The sequence below is a fragment of the Glycine soja genome, chromosome 1, assembly GCF_004193775.1.
Source record: "Glycine soja cultivar W05 chromosome 1, ASM419377v2, whole genome shotgun sequence".
NCBI classification, from domain to species: domain Eukaryota; kingdom Viridiplantae; phylum Streptophyta; class Magnoliopsida; order Fabales; family Fabaceae; genus Glycine; species Glycine soja.
Window position 1 is genome coordinate 43,379,141 of NC_041002.1, and position 19,245 is coordinate 43,398,385.

Below are 19,245 nucleotides of genomic sequence, written 5' to 3' on the forward strand. Positions count from 1 at the left end.
TTGACAGCCAATTACTCTTGATGTAATTTCTTTTCCTATCTATTTATAATATTACATTTGCATTATCCTTTCTCGTGCTTAATATTATAGCTTGTGGCTTGATCACCTATTTGCATGGTAAGTTTTAGTGGTAGCGTTGGGAAACATTATTTTCTAATAGAACTAAGAAATTGTATCTAAATAAAGTCATCACTAGGGATAGGTTGATATTTGTTTAGCTTGCTATACATCTTTAATCTTTATGCAATATACTATTTTAGCTTTGCAAAGAGATTTGGGAGAGAAAATAGATAAATTAGGCTCTTTCGTGTGGGGGATCAAAGTTAGAGTATACTAGTAGATCCATGTGTAAATTGGAATAATTATAAATAGACAAAAATCATTAACATTACATCAAAGAGTATTTCTGATAGGCTAAGTTCCTAACATTCTCATCTTCTCAATTCATCTTTTTATCATCATCTTTATCTTTTATTTTTCTTATCTTTTAAATTAAAATTTCGTATCTATTCTATCTTCTACTTTTTTATCTTTATCATCTTTTTATTAAAATCTTTATCTTATCTTTTATCTTTCTTTATCTTCTATTTTAAATTCCATATCTATTACTTGTAAATTAAATATTCATCTACCTAAGTACAAACAAAGTCTCTGTGGATACGATACTCGGACTTCCATTTTAACATTACTACTTGGGACACATTGGTGCACTTGCCAATCCATCAACACCATATTGTCCCGATCGAAGCCATCCAAATGATTTATAGTCCTTTACTCGCTAGTTTCCCGGTAGCCACCCTTTTATCTATGCAAAAGAGTCCTCAACAGCGTTTGATAAAGCTAATCAAATCCCGAACCATCTCTCCAATGCACACCATATCGTAGAAGAGTGCTTGCAAGCAAAAAAGAGATGTGAAATATCTTCACTGCATTCAGCACACACTGGACAACTCTCATCGCTTATTGGGATCCTCCTAGAGGCCATGTAAGTTCTCGTTTAAATTCTGTTTAGAAGCATTTTCCAAACCAAAGCCTTCACTTTTGAAGGAGCTAAAACCTCCTTGAAAACAAAATTTTCAAACAAGTCATAATTATTTGTTCTCTGCATCAAGCTATGGTATGCATCACCTACTAAGTAAACACCTTCCAAACCTTGATCCCACCACCATTCATCTTTAACAACAGACCGAGGTGATATACCTTTTATTAGGGTCGTCGATTCTTCTTTTAGGCTTTCCTCCCATACAAATAATTGTCTCTATCACGATAGTTGCCACTGCCAATTACCTAGTATCCACTAACCATATTCTACCACTTTTTGTGTTTGCTGATTAGAAATGAAATAGAGTATGCTAAAATGACTTTTTAAATGTTGTTCCCCTAGCCATGTATCATTCCAAAAGGAGATTTGTTCATTGCTTCCCAATATCTTTCGTGCATTTTTCCAAAACCATCCTTGTTCTTCCTGGCACATCTTGGATTTTTGGTCTGAAGCGCATATCCTCTGCAAGGCTTTCTTTATTTTTCACAACCTTCACCCACTGTGCTTGTTCATTTACAATGGATCTCCACATCCATTTTGCAACCAACGAATCGTTAAAATTGACCAAATTCCTAATCCTAAGTCCACCCTTATCTGTTGGTTTACACATTTGCTCCCAGTTAACCAAGCACAATTTTCTTCCTTCATCATTTGATCCCACAAAAAGTCTTTTTGCATCTTGTTGATCTAGTTAATAACAACCTTCGGAGCCACATGGAATGAGAGGAAGAAGAGTAATATCACATATATAACTTACTTAATCAAACATATTCTGCCTCCAAATGATAAAAAATTATGCTTCCTAGATGTTAACTTCCCAGCAATATTGTCTAGAACCAGCTCCCATGTTTCTACTCTATTGAAATTTGCCCCCACTGGAATGCCCAAATATTTGAACGGTAGTTGCATACCTTGGCAATTAAGTATTGATTCAATTCTACTCATCCTATTATCACTAACTCCCACACCCAACACCTTGTTGTTGTGAAAATTGACTTTCAACCCTGAACTTAGCTCATAACACCTTAGAATAGCCTTCTACACAAACACATTTTGTATTTTTGGTTCTCCAAAGAGAAGCATGTCATTTGCGAATTGTAGAGATGCAATTTTGACTTCCCCCACAAAAACATCATTTAAGTAAACCCTTTGAGATAAATGATCTAACCAATCCCTCTAACCCTTCTTCCACCAGAAGAAACAAAAAAGGTGCAATTGGATCACCTTATTGTAGGCTTCTTTGATTTTTGAACTCTGCGGTGGGGCTTCCAATGACCAAAACTGACATGGTTGATGATTCTAGACAACCTTTCATCCAATTAACTCATTTTCACTAAAATCAATCCTTCTCAGCATATAGTAAAGGAATTCCCACCGAACAAAATCGTACACTTTTTTTAAATCCGCTTTGAAAACAAGACATTTTTTCTTTTACAGCTTGTACTCTCCAATTATTTCATTAGCAATTACCACCCAGTCCATCATTTGTTTCCCCTTTAAGAATGTCGACTATGTTTCATCTATGACCTTAGGAAGTCCTTCTTTAACCTCCCCGCCAAAATCTTTGAAATAATTTTATAGATGCAGCCCACCAACGAAATTGGTATGAAATCCCCAAGTGATTGAGGATATTCCAGCTTCGGGATTAAAGAGATAAAGGAGGCATTGCAGCCTTTTGGCAATTTTCGATTTCTGTGGAACTCTACCATCACCTTTACTAGATCATCCTTTAGATATTTCCAACTTAACTTAATAAAGTTGAAATTGTACCCATGAGGCTCCACGCACTTATTGCCTTCACAATCCCACACTGTATGTTTATCTCCTCTTCTGAAAATGTTTCTAGTAGCAGGGCATTATCCTCCTGATTAATAGAATCAAAATGCACTCAATCCAGCAATACCATTGGTACCTTGTCTTCTTGCTTGAATTTCATCTCAATGTCGCACTTCACTTCCTCCTTTACTTTCTTCCACCCACTCCCAATCTATGTGTAGCCCCTTGAAGTTGTTCAACCTTATTTGCCAATTTATTATGAGTGAAAGAACTTGGAATTATTATCACCTTCCTTTAGCCACATAATCCGTGATTTCTAATGGTAGATTGATTCTAACAAATTGGATGATAACTAGAATTCCTCCTGTACTTTCTTTCTGTCACTAATTTGAGCTTGGTCCAACCTTCCCAAAGCATTTTGCTTATCAAATTCCAGTATTCTCCTTTTTGCCTCCTGTTGTCGTTTCTAGATGTTTCCAAAGGACTCCTCATTCCTCTTTCTCAATTCAAACTTTAGTTGCTTCAATTTTTCCTTCAGTGCATTTGTTGCCTATCCTTGTACTTGAAAATTTTGGAGAAACGATGCCAATAAAAAAAGGAATTGCTTTTGTGAAAACCAACCATTCATAACTCTAAATAGTTGAGGTCCCCAATTTTGGACTCCATTATTGATCATCAATGGACAATGATAGGAGAGTGACATGTTCAAAACGTATTGAGCTTGATTTGGCCACTTATTTAACCACTGCACACTTACAAAACATCTATCTAGCCTACTCACAGCATCTCCCCATGGGCTAAACCATGTAAAATGCTTCCCTACCAGTGGCAGCTCAATGCATTTCAAAGAATCTAAGAAGGAATTGAACTCCCTAACCTCCACATTTTCCTCAATATGAATCCCACATCTGCCCCTCTTTTCCTCCACACCACACACTGCATTAAAATCACCTATCCAACACCACAAATCATCTCTACTCTCCTATTTTAGATCCAGTAATTCACCCCACAAATGTCTTTTATCCTCCATTGCACATGGTGAATAAATATTAAGTATTGTTATAGTTTGATCTTGCTCAGACCATCTACCTCTTATGCCCAAAAAACTAGCACCAAAATAAGATTGCTTCGCAATTAATCTGCTCTTCCCGCACAAACATAATAATCCCCTTTTGCCATTAATTACAAGAATTTCCGACCATTCAACTAAATGATCCCCCCAAAATGCAAAACATACCTTTTGATGAACTGATTGTTGCTTAGTCTCTTGTATACAAACTAGGTTTGGCTCATTTCCCCTCACTTCACTTTCCTCCCTAGCCCCCTTGCATTAACGCTTAGGATCTTCATAACAAAACAATGGCATCCCCGCCTATGTGTTGCTTTTGAGCACCTTCTGATTCTTATTTATCCCTCTCTTCTATTTGAACGAGTTTATTAGTTATCTACCCTTCATCTCTATTCAGCTATGCTCTTGCCTTCTTCCCTAGGTCCAACAACTTACCTACCTTCACAACCTCAATTCTTATCCATATAGTCTTGTTAGGATATGTGCTAGCACATTCAAAAAGAGAGATTTTTTTTGGAAACAACCTTTCTACCTGAACGAACCTTTAGTGTTCCGAAAACTACTTTATCACTTGAGGTGGTATTTTTACTATAAAAAAAACCCCTTCTAATTTTGCATTCTAATAACTTTCTTTTTCCACCATGTCCCAAAACATCATCCAGGACCTCCACTTATTATTGTAACTTCCCCCCTGATCATCATGCATGTTTCTCTTCTGTTTAGCATTTCTACACATGGTTGTGAACTTGCTCTTCGTGAACCTCATTCCTTGCCTTTTGGAATTGCCTTGTTTGTAAGAAGATTTCGGTTGGGGCTTTGAAGAAAAGATTAAGCTATTCACCTGGAATAAGTCATTATGGACAACTTGGGAGAGATTATGTGTAGTTTGTCCATAATCTGTTGGGCCCAACCTCTCCTCATAAGATGAGTGTACTTGTAGCACCTCCCCCTTTTTCTACCACATGTTCTTTGATGTGCTTCCCTCCATATCTTTGTAAACCCCTTGCGTTGGAAGGACTATGTTGTTAGAGTTAAGCCCATCTACCTCCCCAAGCCCAATTTGCTATTCTCCCTGTTCTTTGCTATAAGTCTGTGATAGTACATATTTAACCCTCTTTCCATGTTAGTGAAAAAGCTTTGTAGGTCTACTGCCCTAATCACCCCTTTTCCTTTCTCATTATCCCTAAACTTCCTTGATTTATGAATGTCTATCTGGTCATACTATTTTTCCTTAGCCTAAATCCCCTCCAAACAACCTTTTGTAGCCTAAAGACGTGTTTCCTTGTCACTATTTGACTTATACCCTTTATCCTGCATCGCCTCGACTCTTGTGCACTCTTTCTTAACCCCCCACATCAGGTCACCACTATCAGCCTCCTCCTGTAGATTAGTTTCCTCCACTACAAGATCCCTTCCACACCATGACCCCACCATCTATCCTCCAACTTATTTCTTCTGCCAAACTCTATTGGGTGGTTTAACAACATTTGCAAACGACACTTCAGGTTTTGTCCATGCTTGTTGAGCACCATGAGTTGCACCCCTCCTTGGTTCCAACTTCGCTTGTATCCCAAGTATTCTTCTTCATTGTCTTGACAAGTTCACATGAATCTTCAAGTTGCCAAGAAAGATGTTGTTTAATGCCCTCTGAAGTTGCGATGGGCTATCAACGCTCATGAACTTAATGAACCCAAACCTAGTCCCTTATTTATTCCTGGTCCTTGCTATGAAAAAATCCCTCACTCTGCCCCTTCTCAAGAAAATATCCCATAGTTGACGCTCAACTGTGTCTTTTAGAATATTGGAGAAGTAGTATTCCGTTAGACCTCCCCAACGCTCCTGGTGTTTCCCTCCCCCTTTCACTTTCTCTCTCATATCTCTAAAACAATAGCTTGTGAATATGGTTTTGTGGCTTTTGAATCTATGTTGTTTAATTAGTGACTATCAATGGGTTTGAGATGGTAATCGGGGTTTGTGGTGTCAATGGGTTCTTGTTCCGGTGATCAGGGATGTCAAGCCAACAACGGAAATACGAGTATGTTATTGTATAGTGTACCACAAAATCATGTTTTTATTGTTGAATAAAGGGGTGAAAAAAATTAACGAAAATATGATTCCATTACAGAATTATATTTTTTTTTTGTTAATTTTTTGTTCACACTCTATGCAGTATAACAAAAATACAATTTTTATTATACAATTCTACGCCAGACTCATATTTATGTGAAAATAACACGAAAATCCACCCAATTGAGTAGTTTAAATAGCACTTATGTAGCTGTAACCGTGTGCGACCATCTAGTATCGTTCAGTTCGGCCCGCTCCTTTATCTCTTCTTGACCGAAACACTCTCTCATTCTACTATTCCCCTCCTTCAATTTTCATTCTCCATTTTCTTCACTAAACCTCTCACTTCTTCTTCCAATGGCTTCCATCAACTTCAACCCCTTCGGTGGAAACTGGTTCTCAAAACCCCCTAATCCCCTCCCTCTCCCTTCCCTCCCCAACACCCTCACCGACGCACCCTCCCTCCCTCCCAACTTCGCCGCAATCTCCCTCCCAAACCCCTTCCGCCGCAGGCCCAAGCCCAAGTCCGCCGAGCCCACCGAACCCGGGCCCTACGAGCAGCTGGCCCGGCAGGTCCTCTGGGAGTGCGAGACCCTCCCGGACCACCGCCACACCCCGGAGGTCGATAAGATCCTCGCCGACAATGACGCCGCCTTCGGCGGCGACGACGACTCCGTTTTCGTCCGCCGCGAGGACGCAACGGACGAGGAGGTGCGGGAGAACGCGGAGCTCGTGGAGCGGCTCCGCAGCAGCCCCGTGGTGCAGTTCATGGCGCGCGCCGAGGAGATTCTGGACAAGATGAACGAGATGGAGCTGAAGGAGAACGAGAGGCCGTACCACAAGGAGGATTGGGAGGTGTGGAAGAATGTGCCCAATGTTATTGGGCTTGACGGGAGGCCCATGCCCAGAAAAGCCCAGAAAACCCGCGAGGAGGCTGATGATAAGTTTTGGGATTTCGCTAGGCAGTTCTTTTTCGGGCTGTGGAATTTCAGGCAGAGGCCCTACCCTCCTGGGAAGCCCATTGACGCGGCCCAGTCTATTGGGTATAAGAACCTTGAGAGGCGCTACTATGACTGTGAGTTGCAATGACTTTCCAATCATGTTGTATTTTGCCACTGTAACTGTAAGAGTAGCTAGATATATAACTGTGGTGTCATAGAATTGTAGAAAGGTCTCTACTCTCTTGTAATCTTTCATCAAAGGATAAAACCATAGGCAGATGTTTCGTGGACTACATGAAAACTAATTCATATCACTCTTAGGTTGTTATAATTGCACGACTTTTTGTTTTTTTTTTTTTTTGTTTTTTTTTACGTTGAATGACATTTTGAACAATTACAATTTATAACAATTGTTGAGGTGTCACATTTACTACAGATATGACCAATATTCCACCCAAAAATAAAAGAGAGATGACCAATATAGTCTTTATAAGTCAGTCTTCATCTTACAAGCTGGTTTTATGAGTATGAGTTAAGGATTATGCCAACTTTTTAAAATTGTATTAAAGTTTATCCTACATTTGTTATTGGACTATCTATGTTTGTTTACGCTCCAAATGTTCTTTCCTAGGTGTCAGGGGTTCTTAGTTATTGTGTCACTTGATTTTGATGCCTAGTTCTGGGCTTGAGGGAGTTTGTTTACGCTCCAAATGTTCTTTCCTAGGTGTCAGGGGTTCTTAGTTATTGTGTCACTTGATTTTGATGCCTAGTTCTGGGCTTGAGGGAGTGTGTTGAGATCATGCATTGGTTAGAGATATGGACAATGTAGTTTTTACAAGTCGTGAGTAATCCTTATCTTATAAGTCGATTTTGTGGGGTTAAATTAGGTCTTAAAATTCAAATTTTAAGAACAATAGCCTTATTTCATCATGTGAAGTTGGTTACATGGATTATGCAATACCCTTTAAACTTGTTTAAAAACCAAATTCTCAAGGATATTAATACTGCATGAAGTGACATTTAAACATAATAAAAAAGGTTATGTTAAAGTTTTGGAATTAGAAAAGACGCAAAGTAACATGTTGCAAATGGAACTATATATCAAATGCTATAGATATAACTTAGTGTATCAAACTTATAAAACATTTAATTCTTAGATTAGATTCTTCTCAAGTAATGGTAAAGTAAGTTATCTAAGTCATCGATAGGAAAAACAATGGTTAATATTCCAATACTTTCATTTGTTATCCATGTGCTCATAATATCAATCATAAATTACTCATTTGATTCCTATAGTTTCATGATTCATACCTTTTTAGTCCATATGGTTTGAAAGTGATTTTTTTAATCCCTATATTTTACATTTTAATTTTCTTTTAGTTCTTATAGTTTGAAAGTGGTCTTTTTAGTTCTTATAGTTTGTATTTTAATTCTCTTTTAGTCCTGATAGTTTGAAGGTGATATTTTTAGTCCTTATAATTTGTATTTTAATTACCTTTTAGTCCTTACTACAAAAAAAATATAAAAATAATTAGTTACAAATTAGTTATAAATTATAAACTATTTTTTTATTACAAATTATTTTGCGATGAATTAGTTATGAATTATTTGCTAATATTTTTGTAGTTAATGGTAATTGATAATATTACTCATATTTTGATGGTAAGGATTAAAAGGGAATTAAAATATAAAGTATAGGGACTAAAAAGATGATTTTCAAACTATAGGGATTAAAAGGGAATTAAAATGTAAATTATAAGGACTAAAAAAGTCCCTTTCAAACTACAGGACTAAAAAAATCACTTTCAAATTATCGGGACTAAAAATGAGTAATTAAAACTTTTTTTTTATTAACGATTGAGATTACTCACTTGATCCTCTGAAGTGAGTTGCTTACTTTAGAAGAGGTGAATCTTTAATTCTTAGCCTTAAATGGAAAAATACTAACCATTAATAATTTCTTCGTCAATTACTCAATTTACTATGAATTATATGGTTCTTTGCATTTAATATGTAACTCTTTTGCAAATTGAATTATTGAGTTCCATAGTTGAAAAGACTTTAAAAGTGTTCTGTTAGAGTTAGAGATGGGTTTAATTGTATTAAATGAACAGAGGTAAGAATGTTGAGTGGGTGTTTAAACTTTAAAGTCAAGTGTGTCAATGGTGAGAAGACTTAGAAAAGCAGAACAGTTGTTGAAATGAAATGACATTTAAAAAAGAGTAAGAATGTTAAAAATTTGTTGTGTGGTTAGGAAAATCCTTTTCTAACACGGTGACTATGATTCAAGCCGCTGTTGATTTACAGAAGTTGATTTTAAGCTGTTTTGAACATAAAATAAGCTAATCCAAATGCCAATGAGGGTTAGTTCAATTGGTAGGCTGATGGCGATAGCACTGGCAAAAAAGGTGTTTAGGTTCTATAAGGTCTAGAGTTTGACTCTTGTTGAAATATGTGCTTGAATATCTGTGTTGAAATATCTAATCTACATTGGTGACGAGGTTAATTGGTAGGAACGAATAGCCTGGTAAAAATATACTGATTCTTGTTTGTGATCCCTCAATGGTAGGCATTCACCAATCGTGGTGCTCTCTGCTTGGTTGTGGAATGTGGAATAAACAAGCTATCCATCTCCTTAAGTTTTAATTTGCTGGAATTTTATTTTTTTTTGATAAGTTAGAATGGATAGTTGTGAACATTTTGTGGTTATATATTAATTACTATAAAATGAGCTGAATGTGAGATATCCAATCAATATTATCTTTGTTTTTTGAAGGTTTTGCAATAAAATATAAATCCCTTGATGTAAATATTTCATTAATTGATGTGTCTGTTCTTTGATTTAATTTTGGTTGGTTGTTGTATGATGTTTCTGTTTTCTTACTGATTTAGTTATCATGAGAAGTGGTGGGTGGTACTATAAGGATCGGCTGGGTCGCACTCGAGGACCGTTAGAATTGATTACGCTTAAAACTGCATGGGGTGCTGGGATTATTGATAAGAACACTTTCATTTGGGGAGAGGATATGGACGAATGGGCGCCCATCCATATGATTTATGGAATGGAGCGTGCAATCGCCACTTGGGAAGGTCTGTTGAGTTTCATCCTTTTTCTTTCTCTAATATTTATACTTTGATAATTTATTGTTTAGATCTGAGCAGAGTCTATGATGAAAGTTATAAACTTACAACATTTACGTATGTATTTTGACCATTTTGGCACCGTTCTTTATGATGATTGATGAATATAGAGTTAAAAAGTAGAGTGTGTAACATTATTTCCTGCAAAATAAAGTATGTGAACCTCTCATAATAAATCAATGTGTATGTCTTCTTACTTGGTATTTTGTTGGGGGATTCTTTCCACTTAGTTCAAATAAAGCAATGTGTTGAAAGCATATTCATGTGCATAAGTTTCCATACATTCTTAAATGAACCTCAGTAAAACTTTTCACTTTCCGTATTAAAGAATACATAATATGAATCCAAGCTGGCAGGCCCCTATGTTTTTGTATTTGATTAAAACTGATTCTTGGTTATGCAATCCTTTTAGTTAGACTTGCTGCTTCCGCAACAGCATTGCTTCACAAACTACAGAAAGGTATACCACCGTGGGTTCCTTTGAAGGGATTTGAAAAGAAGACTTATAAGCAACTTCAAGAAGAGGCTATAGAAAGCAAGAGACGTGATTTAGCAGTATTGGAAGCTAATGATGGTCTTTGGCCTGGAGCTAAAATTCCAAGTCATGCCCTATTTCTTTGGGCTAGTGGCTCTGAACTGACCACTATATTGGAACAGGATCACATGCCCAACAAATACATTCCCAAATATCTTAGGTATGTATACACTGGGACTGTTACTAGAATAGCAGCGAATTGTGATTGCTTTACTATATTCAGCAATTTGTTATGATTCCCCCCTCAGTTCATTTATTTATTTACTTTGGGTTGGGGTGGATGGCTGTGTGAGACAGAAAGAAGTTGGCTGAAATTATTCCAGGGTTGAGGCCATGGGAAGTTCTGAGCATAGAACAAGCAATGGATCGATTAACATTTAACGGGGAATGGTACCGTGAACCACTTGGTTCATTCACCACTGGTCCCCCATACCTTGAGCACTGGAATAGAGATGTTATGGTATGCCTTTTAATCAAAGCATTTTGGATTCATTTATTGCATATATTGAAGTTTTTTTTCTGTTTTTTTCTTTAATTTCTTCTTTTCTTTTATATGGCTATACTTATGATCTGCCTTACCAATTACAACTTTTCTTTTTTATTTCTCTCCTCGGTAAAGAGTAAATTTATATTTGTATAACTTTCCCTTCCCTTGCCATCATTACTAGGAAGGTTGTTTATCTCCAGGCATACAGACTTAGCACTAGTCTCTTTTCTCCTAGCATGAGTAAATATCCAAACAACAGGAAGTCAGCTGTTAACTACTTCTCTCCGATGTCCCAATTCCCATTCTATAGAAGCCTTTCCTTCCCCAACAAGATCTAAAACATGATGATGATACTGTCCAATTTCTGTTAATGGTTTCCTTTTATGTAAACAAATAGATTTTCAGATGATGTGTTGCATGTGCATGAGATTTTTGCAAATACCCTAAACAGTAAACACACTGCTGGAGTGCTAGTACACAAGGAAAGGGAGAACAAATCTTTCATTTCTAGTAAATGTTCTCTAATTTGATGATTTTTTAAAATAAAGAAATAAAATGATATATTACTAGCTTAAACTTAATGTGTTAATAACTTAATATTATGTTTATTTTTATAAACATGATATCTCTTAATTTAAAAACAAAATATTCCCCCTCCCCCTTTTCCTCCAAAACATATCCGTAGAGTGCCTGTACAACTACAATCTAGCTCTTGCCATAACTTGCTTTGTAAGATCTTATGGAACATGAATTTTCATTTTCCCTAACTGTTTGCAGAGGTTGTATAAGATATTTGATGATCTTAACACCGAGTTGTACGAACATATGGAGAATTCAATTGCTGGCTTTGATAAAATTATGGAGAAGATCAGGGATGATTTTATTGCGAGAACTGATAAAATGTTGGAGAAGAAAGACAAAGAGAAAAGAGAAGCTCGGAAGAAAGCTGGGTTGCCTGAGTATCAATGGCCCGAAAAACCATATGTTCCTTAGTTTCATTTCTTGCATGATTTCTGCAGATCATATGGTAAGACTCTATTTTGAGTGAGCAGATTAAAAAATTTAAATTTAATTACTTTGAACTGACTAATGTATCATCAGTTGTCAAAAACAATTTATTTAGTCGCATTTGACTAAAATGGTAAAAACGTAATTTAGGGGGGGTGGGGTGAGGGTAAGGTTTTTCTTCCACCAGTTATTTGAGCTACATAGTTGACATATTATCGATGTATAAACATGCTTCCAGTTCCAGGAGTGCTAATAACACGTTCTCAACTATTAATATTTGTTGCAAACTTCAGAATCATGAGTGAGATTCATTAAAAAAGGAGCAAGTGTGATTTTCAATAAATGTCAGATTATAGTAAGGAGTGCATTAGAGAGCATATTGCTAGCATTTCTAGACACATTAATTTGGTTACTGTCATGTGAGATTCATTAGTTTGTTGCCTTTGGTAATTGCATATATCTAGTTGGTTCTTCTTTTTGTGCATTACCTTATTTTTTATGGAAAAAATAAAAAATAAAAATCCAGAGATTTTAATCTAGATGGGCTTTCAACATCTTAGCTTTCATGCAATGAGTCATGTTGTCGCAAGGTTGGTTCTGGTAGTTACATCTCTAATAGGTTCTCAAATATTTTTTTTCAGCCAATATCTGATTGATTCATTAAACACAATTGCAACAGGATCTTTTGCATTTCAGGGCAAGGTTGTTAGATGGTGAGAAGTGTAGCGAGGCTGATCCATTTATTAAGATTGCAATCTGGGATTGGCTATAGCAATTTTTGTCTTTCTTGGAGTTGGTTCGAACGTCTCTATTGTTAAATATTGGCATCTAATGAATGAAAATATTTTTTAGCCTCTTATCTGTTCTTTGCTTATCGAGGAGGTGTCTTGCACAACCCCAACCTTTGACAGCTTGATTAATGGTGTGTTTGGTTCCACTTAGGGAACCAAAATTCACCGGAAAAACTTGAAAACGTTGTCATGATCCAATGTAGCTTTGGACACTGTTTGGACGCACTTATTTTTTAACTCACCGCTGAAACAAACATACACTAAGCCGTTGGTAACCACTTGAATGAAGCTTAGGGCACGGTGAAGTTAATTCCCAGGCATTTGTGATTTGATGGCAAAACCAAATTGTTTCGGTTCTTCCATATGAGTCACATGGTGATGGCAAAAAGAATATTGCAACATTCATTTAGCCTTATTTTTGTACTTGTGTTTCGTATTAGCTTGCAACCATCAGGTCAACCCCATCTTATAATGTTTCCCTGTATTTAAAAGGTAGAAATAAAATAGCAGGAGAAAAGTAAATAGAATATAAGTTACTAAGTAAATAAAAAGATGAAATAATAGAATCTAGAACTCGAAAAATGATGGGAATTATAAGTTGATATAATCTATTGCTAATTGATAATAAGTTTGATATTTCACTTCAAACGAATATCAAGATGAAGGACAAGAGGAAAGTCATGATTAGACAGCTATGGAAATTATTTGGATTGCATAGTTAGAAAAAAAGTTTATAAAGATAATTATAGCAATAATTATACTGATAACTTGTAACAATAACTACATTGAGAATATATTTCTTTAGAAATTATTTAAGAAAGCTAAATACTCAACCATCTAATTTATGATACTTCAAAGTTTAAACACCGATGAGAAACTGCCATTGGGCCTAGTTGATACAAATGCCTTTGGTCTGAGCAGATTTTTAACATGGATGTCTACAATGAAGTTAAAATTGAAAGTATAATTAGGGGTGGGAATAGGTCAGGTCAGGCTTTAAAAGGCTTGAGCCTAGTCTACGATGAATCTTTGAAGCCTGAGCCTGACCTATAGTCTATCAAAGACTTTTATTTTGGCTCGGCCTAACCTTTTTAAAAGTCTGGTCTGACCTGATAGTCTTTTTAAAAGTCTTCTTCACAATAAATATTTAATATTTTATGGAGTAGAAACGTAATAGGAAAGTTAAAGAAAAAAGAAAGTCAATCAAAATAATGAGGAATATAAAAGGGCACATGACTCACACCTAAATTGTAATTAAAGTCATTGATTATAGGAATAAAAGTTATGGAACAATGTGTAATCAAAGTCTGATAGTTTAAAAAAAATTAATTATATCCAAAAAATAATATTATATATTGGTACCCAAAAAATAATTAATATATATATATATATATATATATATATATATATATATATATATATATATATGTCGGTCTATCAGACTTATAAGACTTTTTAATAAGCCTAAGTATTGTCTATTTAATTTAATAGGCTTTTAAAAAAGTCTGAGCCTATCATTTTAATTAAATAGAAAAAGTCTGAGCCTACCATTTTAATTAAATAGGCCAGTTCAGGTCAGGCTTTATGTAGGCCAGGTCATAGGTCCCTGTAGGCCGGTCTGACCTATTCTCATCCCTAAGTATAATAGAACACCAAACTATCACTAGGTTTGCTATTCAGTAAATAATAATAATAATAATAATAATAATAATAATAATAATATAAAAAATTGAATGTTTAAATAATAAATGTTGCTTATTGAAGTCATGACCATGACTGTAATGAAATAATAATTTATGAGATGTTGTCAAGTGATATTAGCCTATGGGACAAAATAAAAATACGCCGTGTAATTTTTTAACTTAAATAAGGATATATATTTGTGTTAAGGTGTATTAGTGTTAAGGTGTAAGTGACCTGGATTGAAAACTATTTTTTAACTTAATTTTATTAAACTTAATTGGGTTAGATTGGATTGGGTTTATCTTTTTTTTTTGTCAACCCAATCCAATCTAACTTTAATTGGATTGGATTTGATTGATTATCAGGTTAAGTCATTAAAAAATTGTCACCTTAAGTCTTAAAAAAAATTTAAAAAAATTATCAAGCTAAAAAGATAAGAAGATATTTTATTTGACAGAAAAAGAGAAAATATTATTCATATGATAAACAATAATCACTAATAGAAATCGATAATTATAAAATATAACATTAATTTATAACTCCAAATATTTAAGTCAATAATAATCATAAAATATAACATTGTCTTACAACTCAAAGGACTTGAGTCACTAATCATCATTAATCTACATAATATCTCACAGCAATGTAAGTGTGTAGTGCTTAGTGCTTACTAGGGTTTTTTAATATATAGTAACTTGCAGAGGTCGATTGATTTTAGTTGGATCCAAACCTCCCAACCAGTCATCTCATTCAATTATAATTGATTTCATTATATTAAAATCAAATCAATCCAATGATCCAATCAAACCCACCAAAATCTAATTTGATTGGGCGGGTTTACAGATTGGATGTAATCTAATTATCTAATCAACTCACAAAAATCTAATTGGACTAGATCGAAGGAGTTTATGGATTGAGTGTTATGAATTAATTTGGATCAAAATATATATTGTATTATCCATTAAAATGTTCACTTAGCAACTTATTATTGTAATTTGACAAGATTGAAAAATTGTGGCATGAATTATTATAAATTATATTGTATTTTATTTGCATGAATAAAAAAATTGCATTTTTTTTCTAAAAAAAAACTTAATATTGGACTTTGGTTATGAAACGGGTCATGGGGCTCCGTGAATATATATTCAAATAGAACCCTCCTAGGGTTTTAGTTTTGGGTCTCTCTCATTCTTCACCCGCTCAGACGCAGAGGAGCAGAAGCCTAAGCCTCAAACATGGTTAGCTCTTCGTCTTGAAACTAATTGCATTCAACTTATCATTTTGCTTTTACTTTTTTTTTTCCTTGTTTTCGTTTTTATCATTAAATGGAAATGAAAGGGTGAAATAAATTGAATTTATACTTTAGCATACCATTCCTTAAGCAAAAGTTTTTGTCTTCGGTTCTGTCGTTAATCGTTAGAATTATGGTATGTAGTCTATTGATGTGGTTGGGTTGCTTTCTGAGTTGTTCTCTGCTTGAACAATTCACTTATTTTGTTTTTTATTGATGAAAATTGAGTCCTTAGCTGAAGCTACATCCCCTCAGTTATATAATTGGCTTTGATGTGTTGAAATTCTTATAGCATGACATGTTGATTTTTTTTTTTTATGATTGTGTTTTTTTTTGTTTTTGGTGGGATGCACCTTGACAAGTTTTGTGATGTTTTTTTTTTAATTATTTTTTGGGATTTTATTTCCGTCAATGCTTGTTTTATTGTCGAACTGGTGTAAATACTATCAAGGTTTTAAAGAACGATTCTTGACTGTGATTGTGCCCACAATGTCAAGGTTGTTGGGATCTCTTGTGGTCACATTAGTTGTATTTGTTTGCAATTTTCCACAACACACTTTAATACTGTTGGAATATAAGTTTAAGTTGAAGTCCCGCATCAGATAGGAATGAGAAGAGGAATGAAAAGGTGGAACATTGTATAAGTGAGGATAAGACCCATAAACTTGAGCTTTAATGTTTTGAATCAAAGTGTGGTGTCAAGTTCACTTATGTGGTTGCTCGAGACTCATTGGTTTAAGAGACCCATTGGTTTAAATCTCTTCGGTGTTGACACCCCCTCTGATGCTCAACAAATACCTTGAGTACTATTTACAGTTTAATACTCAACTGTGGTTGAACTGGTCTGTGTGTAAATTTAGGGGTTGCGTTCGGCTGTTGCGTTGTCAATCTCTAGCATTTTTTGGATTTAATGGTTTATATGACCTGACCACTGACTTGGTTGGCTAACGGTTCGATTAATGGTTGAATTTGTCAGACTGTCCGGTTCAGTCTAGTTTTTAAAACACGGGCCTACAATGATTCATTGCTTGGTGTAATTGTTAGGAATATTGAGTATCTTAAGTTCTGACCTCAAATTCTAATTTGTAGTTTTTCTCCTGTATTTCAGGCGAGAGGGTTAAAGAAACACCTGAAGAGGCTCAATGCTCCAAAACATTGGATGCTTGACAAGCTTGGTGGTGCCTTTGTATGTACAGTACTCACAATTGTCGATGATATTATTTTACTCAAATTTATTTGTAATTTTCATTTGAACTCATGTACTCATTTGGCCTGGCTCTGTAGGCACCCAAGCCATCATCTGGACCCCACAAGTCCCGGGAGTGTCTTCCTCTGATCCTCATCCTACGAAACAGGCTAAAGTATGCTCTAACATATAGAGAAGTTATTGCCATCTTGATGCAGCGCCATGTTCTTGTTGATGGCAAGGTTAGGACAGACAAGACATACCCTGCTGGTTTCATGGGTATGTACATTTTTAAACTTGATTGCCATATAGTGCTGTTATGTCCAAATTATTGTTTATTTGGATATTTGGACTATATTGTCACTTTTGTATATTCATATCAAGATTTTTAAATTGGGATTTTGACAATTTTGACCAGATGTTGTTTCTATTCCCAAAACAAATGAAAATTTCCGTCTACTGTATGACACAAAAGGTCGATTCCGTCTCCACTCTGTAAGGGATGAAGAGTCCAAGGTTTGTCTATTCTTGCATAATCTCTCTAATGTCTGTTCATACAAATTTGTGCCACATATTGGTTTTGCATGTAGTAAATTTTTTGTTTCAATAATGTATTTTGCATCAAAATTTCTCAATGCCATATTATCACTCACTGTTGAAGGTGTGTCGTTGGATGGTCAAATACTAAAATTTAGGACTATAAATTGGAAACTTGTTTGGACATATCTTAGATTGGTGCTACTTGATGCTTTTGAGCTCTATAAATTTGTTTTGCTGGATCTTATTTTAATGTTTTTCTGTAGATTTTCTTTCTAGTGATTTTACTCTTAATTTTTGCCTTGTTATAGTTTAAGCTCTGCAAGGTTCGATCTGTTCAATTTGGGCAAAAGGGTATCCCCTATTTAAACACATACGATGGGCGCACCATCCGCTATCCTGACCCACTAATCAAGGCCAATGACACCATCAAGCTGGACCTTGAAAGCAACAAGATCACTGATTTCATCAAATTTGATGTGGGGAATGTTGTTATGGTCACTGGTGGAAGGAACAGAGGCCGTGTCGGTGTCATCAAGAACAGAGAGAAACACAAGGGAAGTTTTGAGACCATCCATGTCCAGGATGCAACTGGTCACGAATTTGCAACTCGTATGGGTAATGTCTTCATCATTGGCAAAGGGACAAAACCTTGGGTGTCTCTTCCCAAAGGCAAGGGTATCAAGTTGTCTATCATTGAGGAGGCTAGAAAGAGGCTTGCTGCACAAAATGAAACAGTTGCCTAAATGATTTTGCTGGTAAAATTTAGCTATTTTATCTCTTCGGCTGTCTGAGCATAGGATTTTTGGTGAAATGACTGAGCATAGTTTTGTATCAAACTTTATATTACAATTTTGAGCTGTTGATTTCAGTTTTTATTACCTTGTGATTATTAATATTTTGGTGAGATATTGATCTTTTTAGGGGGGTAAAATTACGTCCTTAATCTTTTACTTTAGTTGCAATTTTACCTCCTCAGATATTAAATTCAGTATATTTTCTCATTTATATTCCTACCTAATATGGAATTTTCTTTATTCATCACTCCAACTTTATATCGAACCCGAATGAATATTTGTATAACAGGTGTAAATTAAGTTAAAAAAATGTTGATCTATCTTAATGCTAGCTTTAGTTTATTTGGGCTTTTTCATTGGTCTGTATTATTTATTTATATATAATTACAATCGAGAAATGTAAACTTAAAACACTATTTAATTAAATTATATAACTACAAAGTTAAATCCAAAGATTTACAATCTATTATCTTTTAAAATAAATCATTTTTATTTTCGAATATCATTATGATAAACTTGAAAAGGAGAAATTCATTAGTTATAGTAATTAATTATGTAACAAGTCAATAGCTTTTTTGATAACTTTTTTTGCCCCAACTCTGATGTTTGTTAACTGGATATGTCCACATTACAATACCTATTAAATAATAATCATTTTAATTCTTAAAATTATAGCAATAAAAATTAAAATAACTGGTGGTTAGGAATTTTAGGAACTAAATTGTCGTTTTTATAATTTCGTAAGTTAATTTAGAGTATTACTCCATTGAGTAGGTTAAGATTTTAATGATGTGGCGAAATAAAATATCGTGTAATTGTGTCAGAAATTATCTAAATATTTTTATTTAAGAGAATAATTTGCTTCTAAGCAAATGTTACATAAATTAAAAAAAA

At 34.9% G+C, this 19,245-nt stretch overlaps 2 protein-coding genes across 3 annotated transcripts; both read left to right on the forward strand.

The window, feature by feature from the left end:
- The first annotated feature begins 6,078 nt into the window (after positions 1-6,078).
- LOC114416377 (protein TIC 56, chloroplastic-like) lies at positions 6,079-13,167 on the forward strand. Of its 2 annotated transcripts, none has more exons than XM_028381244.1 (6): positions 6,079-7,029; positions 9,788-9,985; positions 10,449-10,731; positions 10,869-11,031; positions 11,836-12,085; positions 12,763-13,167. In XM_028381244.1, the coding sequence occupies exons 1-5, from the start codon at positions 6,312-6,314 to the stop codon at positions 12,049-12,051; spliced, it is 1,578 nt and encodes a 525-aa protein (XP_028237045.1). In that variant the 5' UTR covers positions 6,079-6,311; the 3' UTR covers positions 12,052-12,085; positions 12,763-13,167. The 2 variants fall into 2 exon arrangements, with proteins under 2 accessions (XP_028237045.1, XP_028237038.1); XM_028381237.1 differs by having other exon boundaries at positions 6,084-7,029; positions 12,746-13,167.
- Positions 13,168-15,665: 2,498 nt separating this feature from the next.
- LOC114416393 (40S ribosomal protein S4-like) lies at positions 15,666-18,512 on the forward strand. The gene is made up of 5 exons (XM_028381252.1): positions 15,666-15,778; positions 16,940-17,017; positions 17,116-17,296; positions 17,436-17,533; positions 17,866-18,512. The coding sequence occupies exons 1-5, from the start codon at positions 15,776-15,778 to the stop codon at positions 18,298-18,300; spliced, it is 795 nt and encodes a 264-aa protein (XP_028237053.1). The 5' UTR covers positions 15,666-15,775; the 3' UTR covers positions 18,301-18,512.
- The last annotated feature ends 733 nt before the right edge of the window (positions 18,513-19,245 follow it).

Excerpts from the sequence above, each read along its gene's own strand:
- LOC114416377 (XM_028381244.1), top strand. The coding sequence starts at position 6,312 with ATGGCTTCCATCAACTTCAACCCCTTCGGTGGAAACTGGTTCTCAAAA. Across the intron at positions 7,030-9,787 it reads TGAGAGGCGCTACTATGACT|TTATCATGAGAAGTGGTGGG; the intron begins GTGAGTTGCAAT and ends TTACTGATTTAG. Across the intron at positions 11,032-11,835 it reads ACTGGAATAGAGATGTTATG|AGGTTGTATAAGATATTTGA; the intron begins GTATGCCTTTTA and ends AACTGTTTGCAG.
- LOC114416393 (XM_028381252.1), top strand. Across the intron at positions 17,018-17,115 it reads ACAAGCTTGGTGGTGCCTTT|GCACCCAAGCCATCATCTGG; the intron begins GTATGTACAGTA and ends CTGGCTCTGTAG. Across the intron at positions 17,297-17,435 it reads ATACCCTGCTGGTTTCATGG|ATGTTGTTTCTATTCCCAAA; the intron begins GTATGTACATTT and ends AATTTTGACCAG.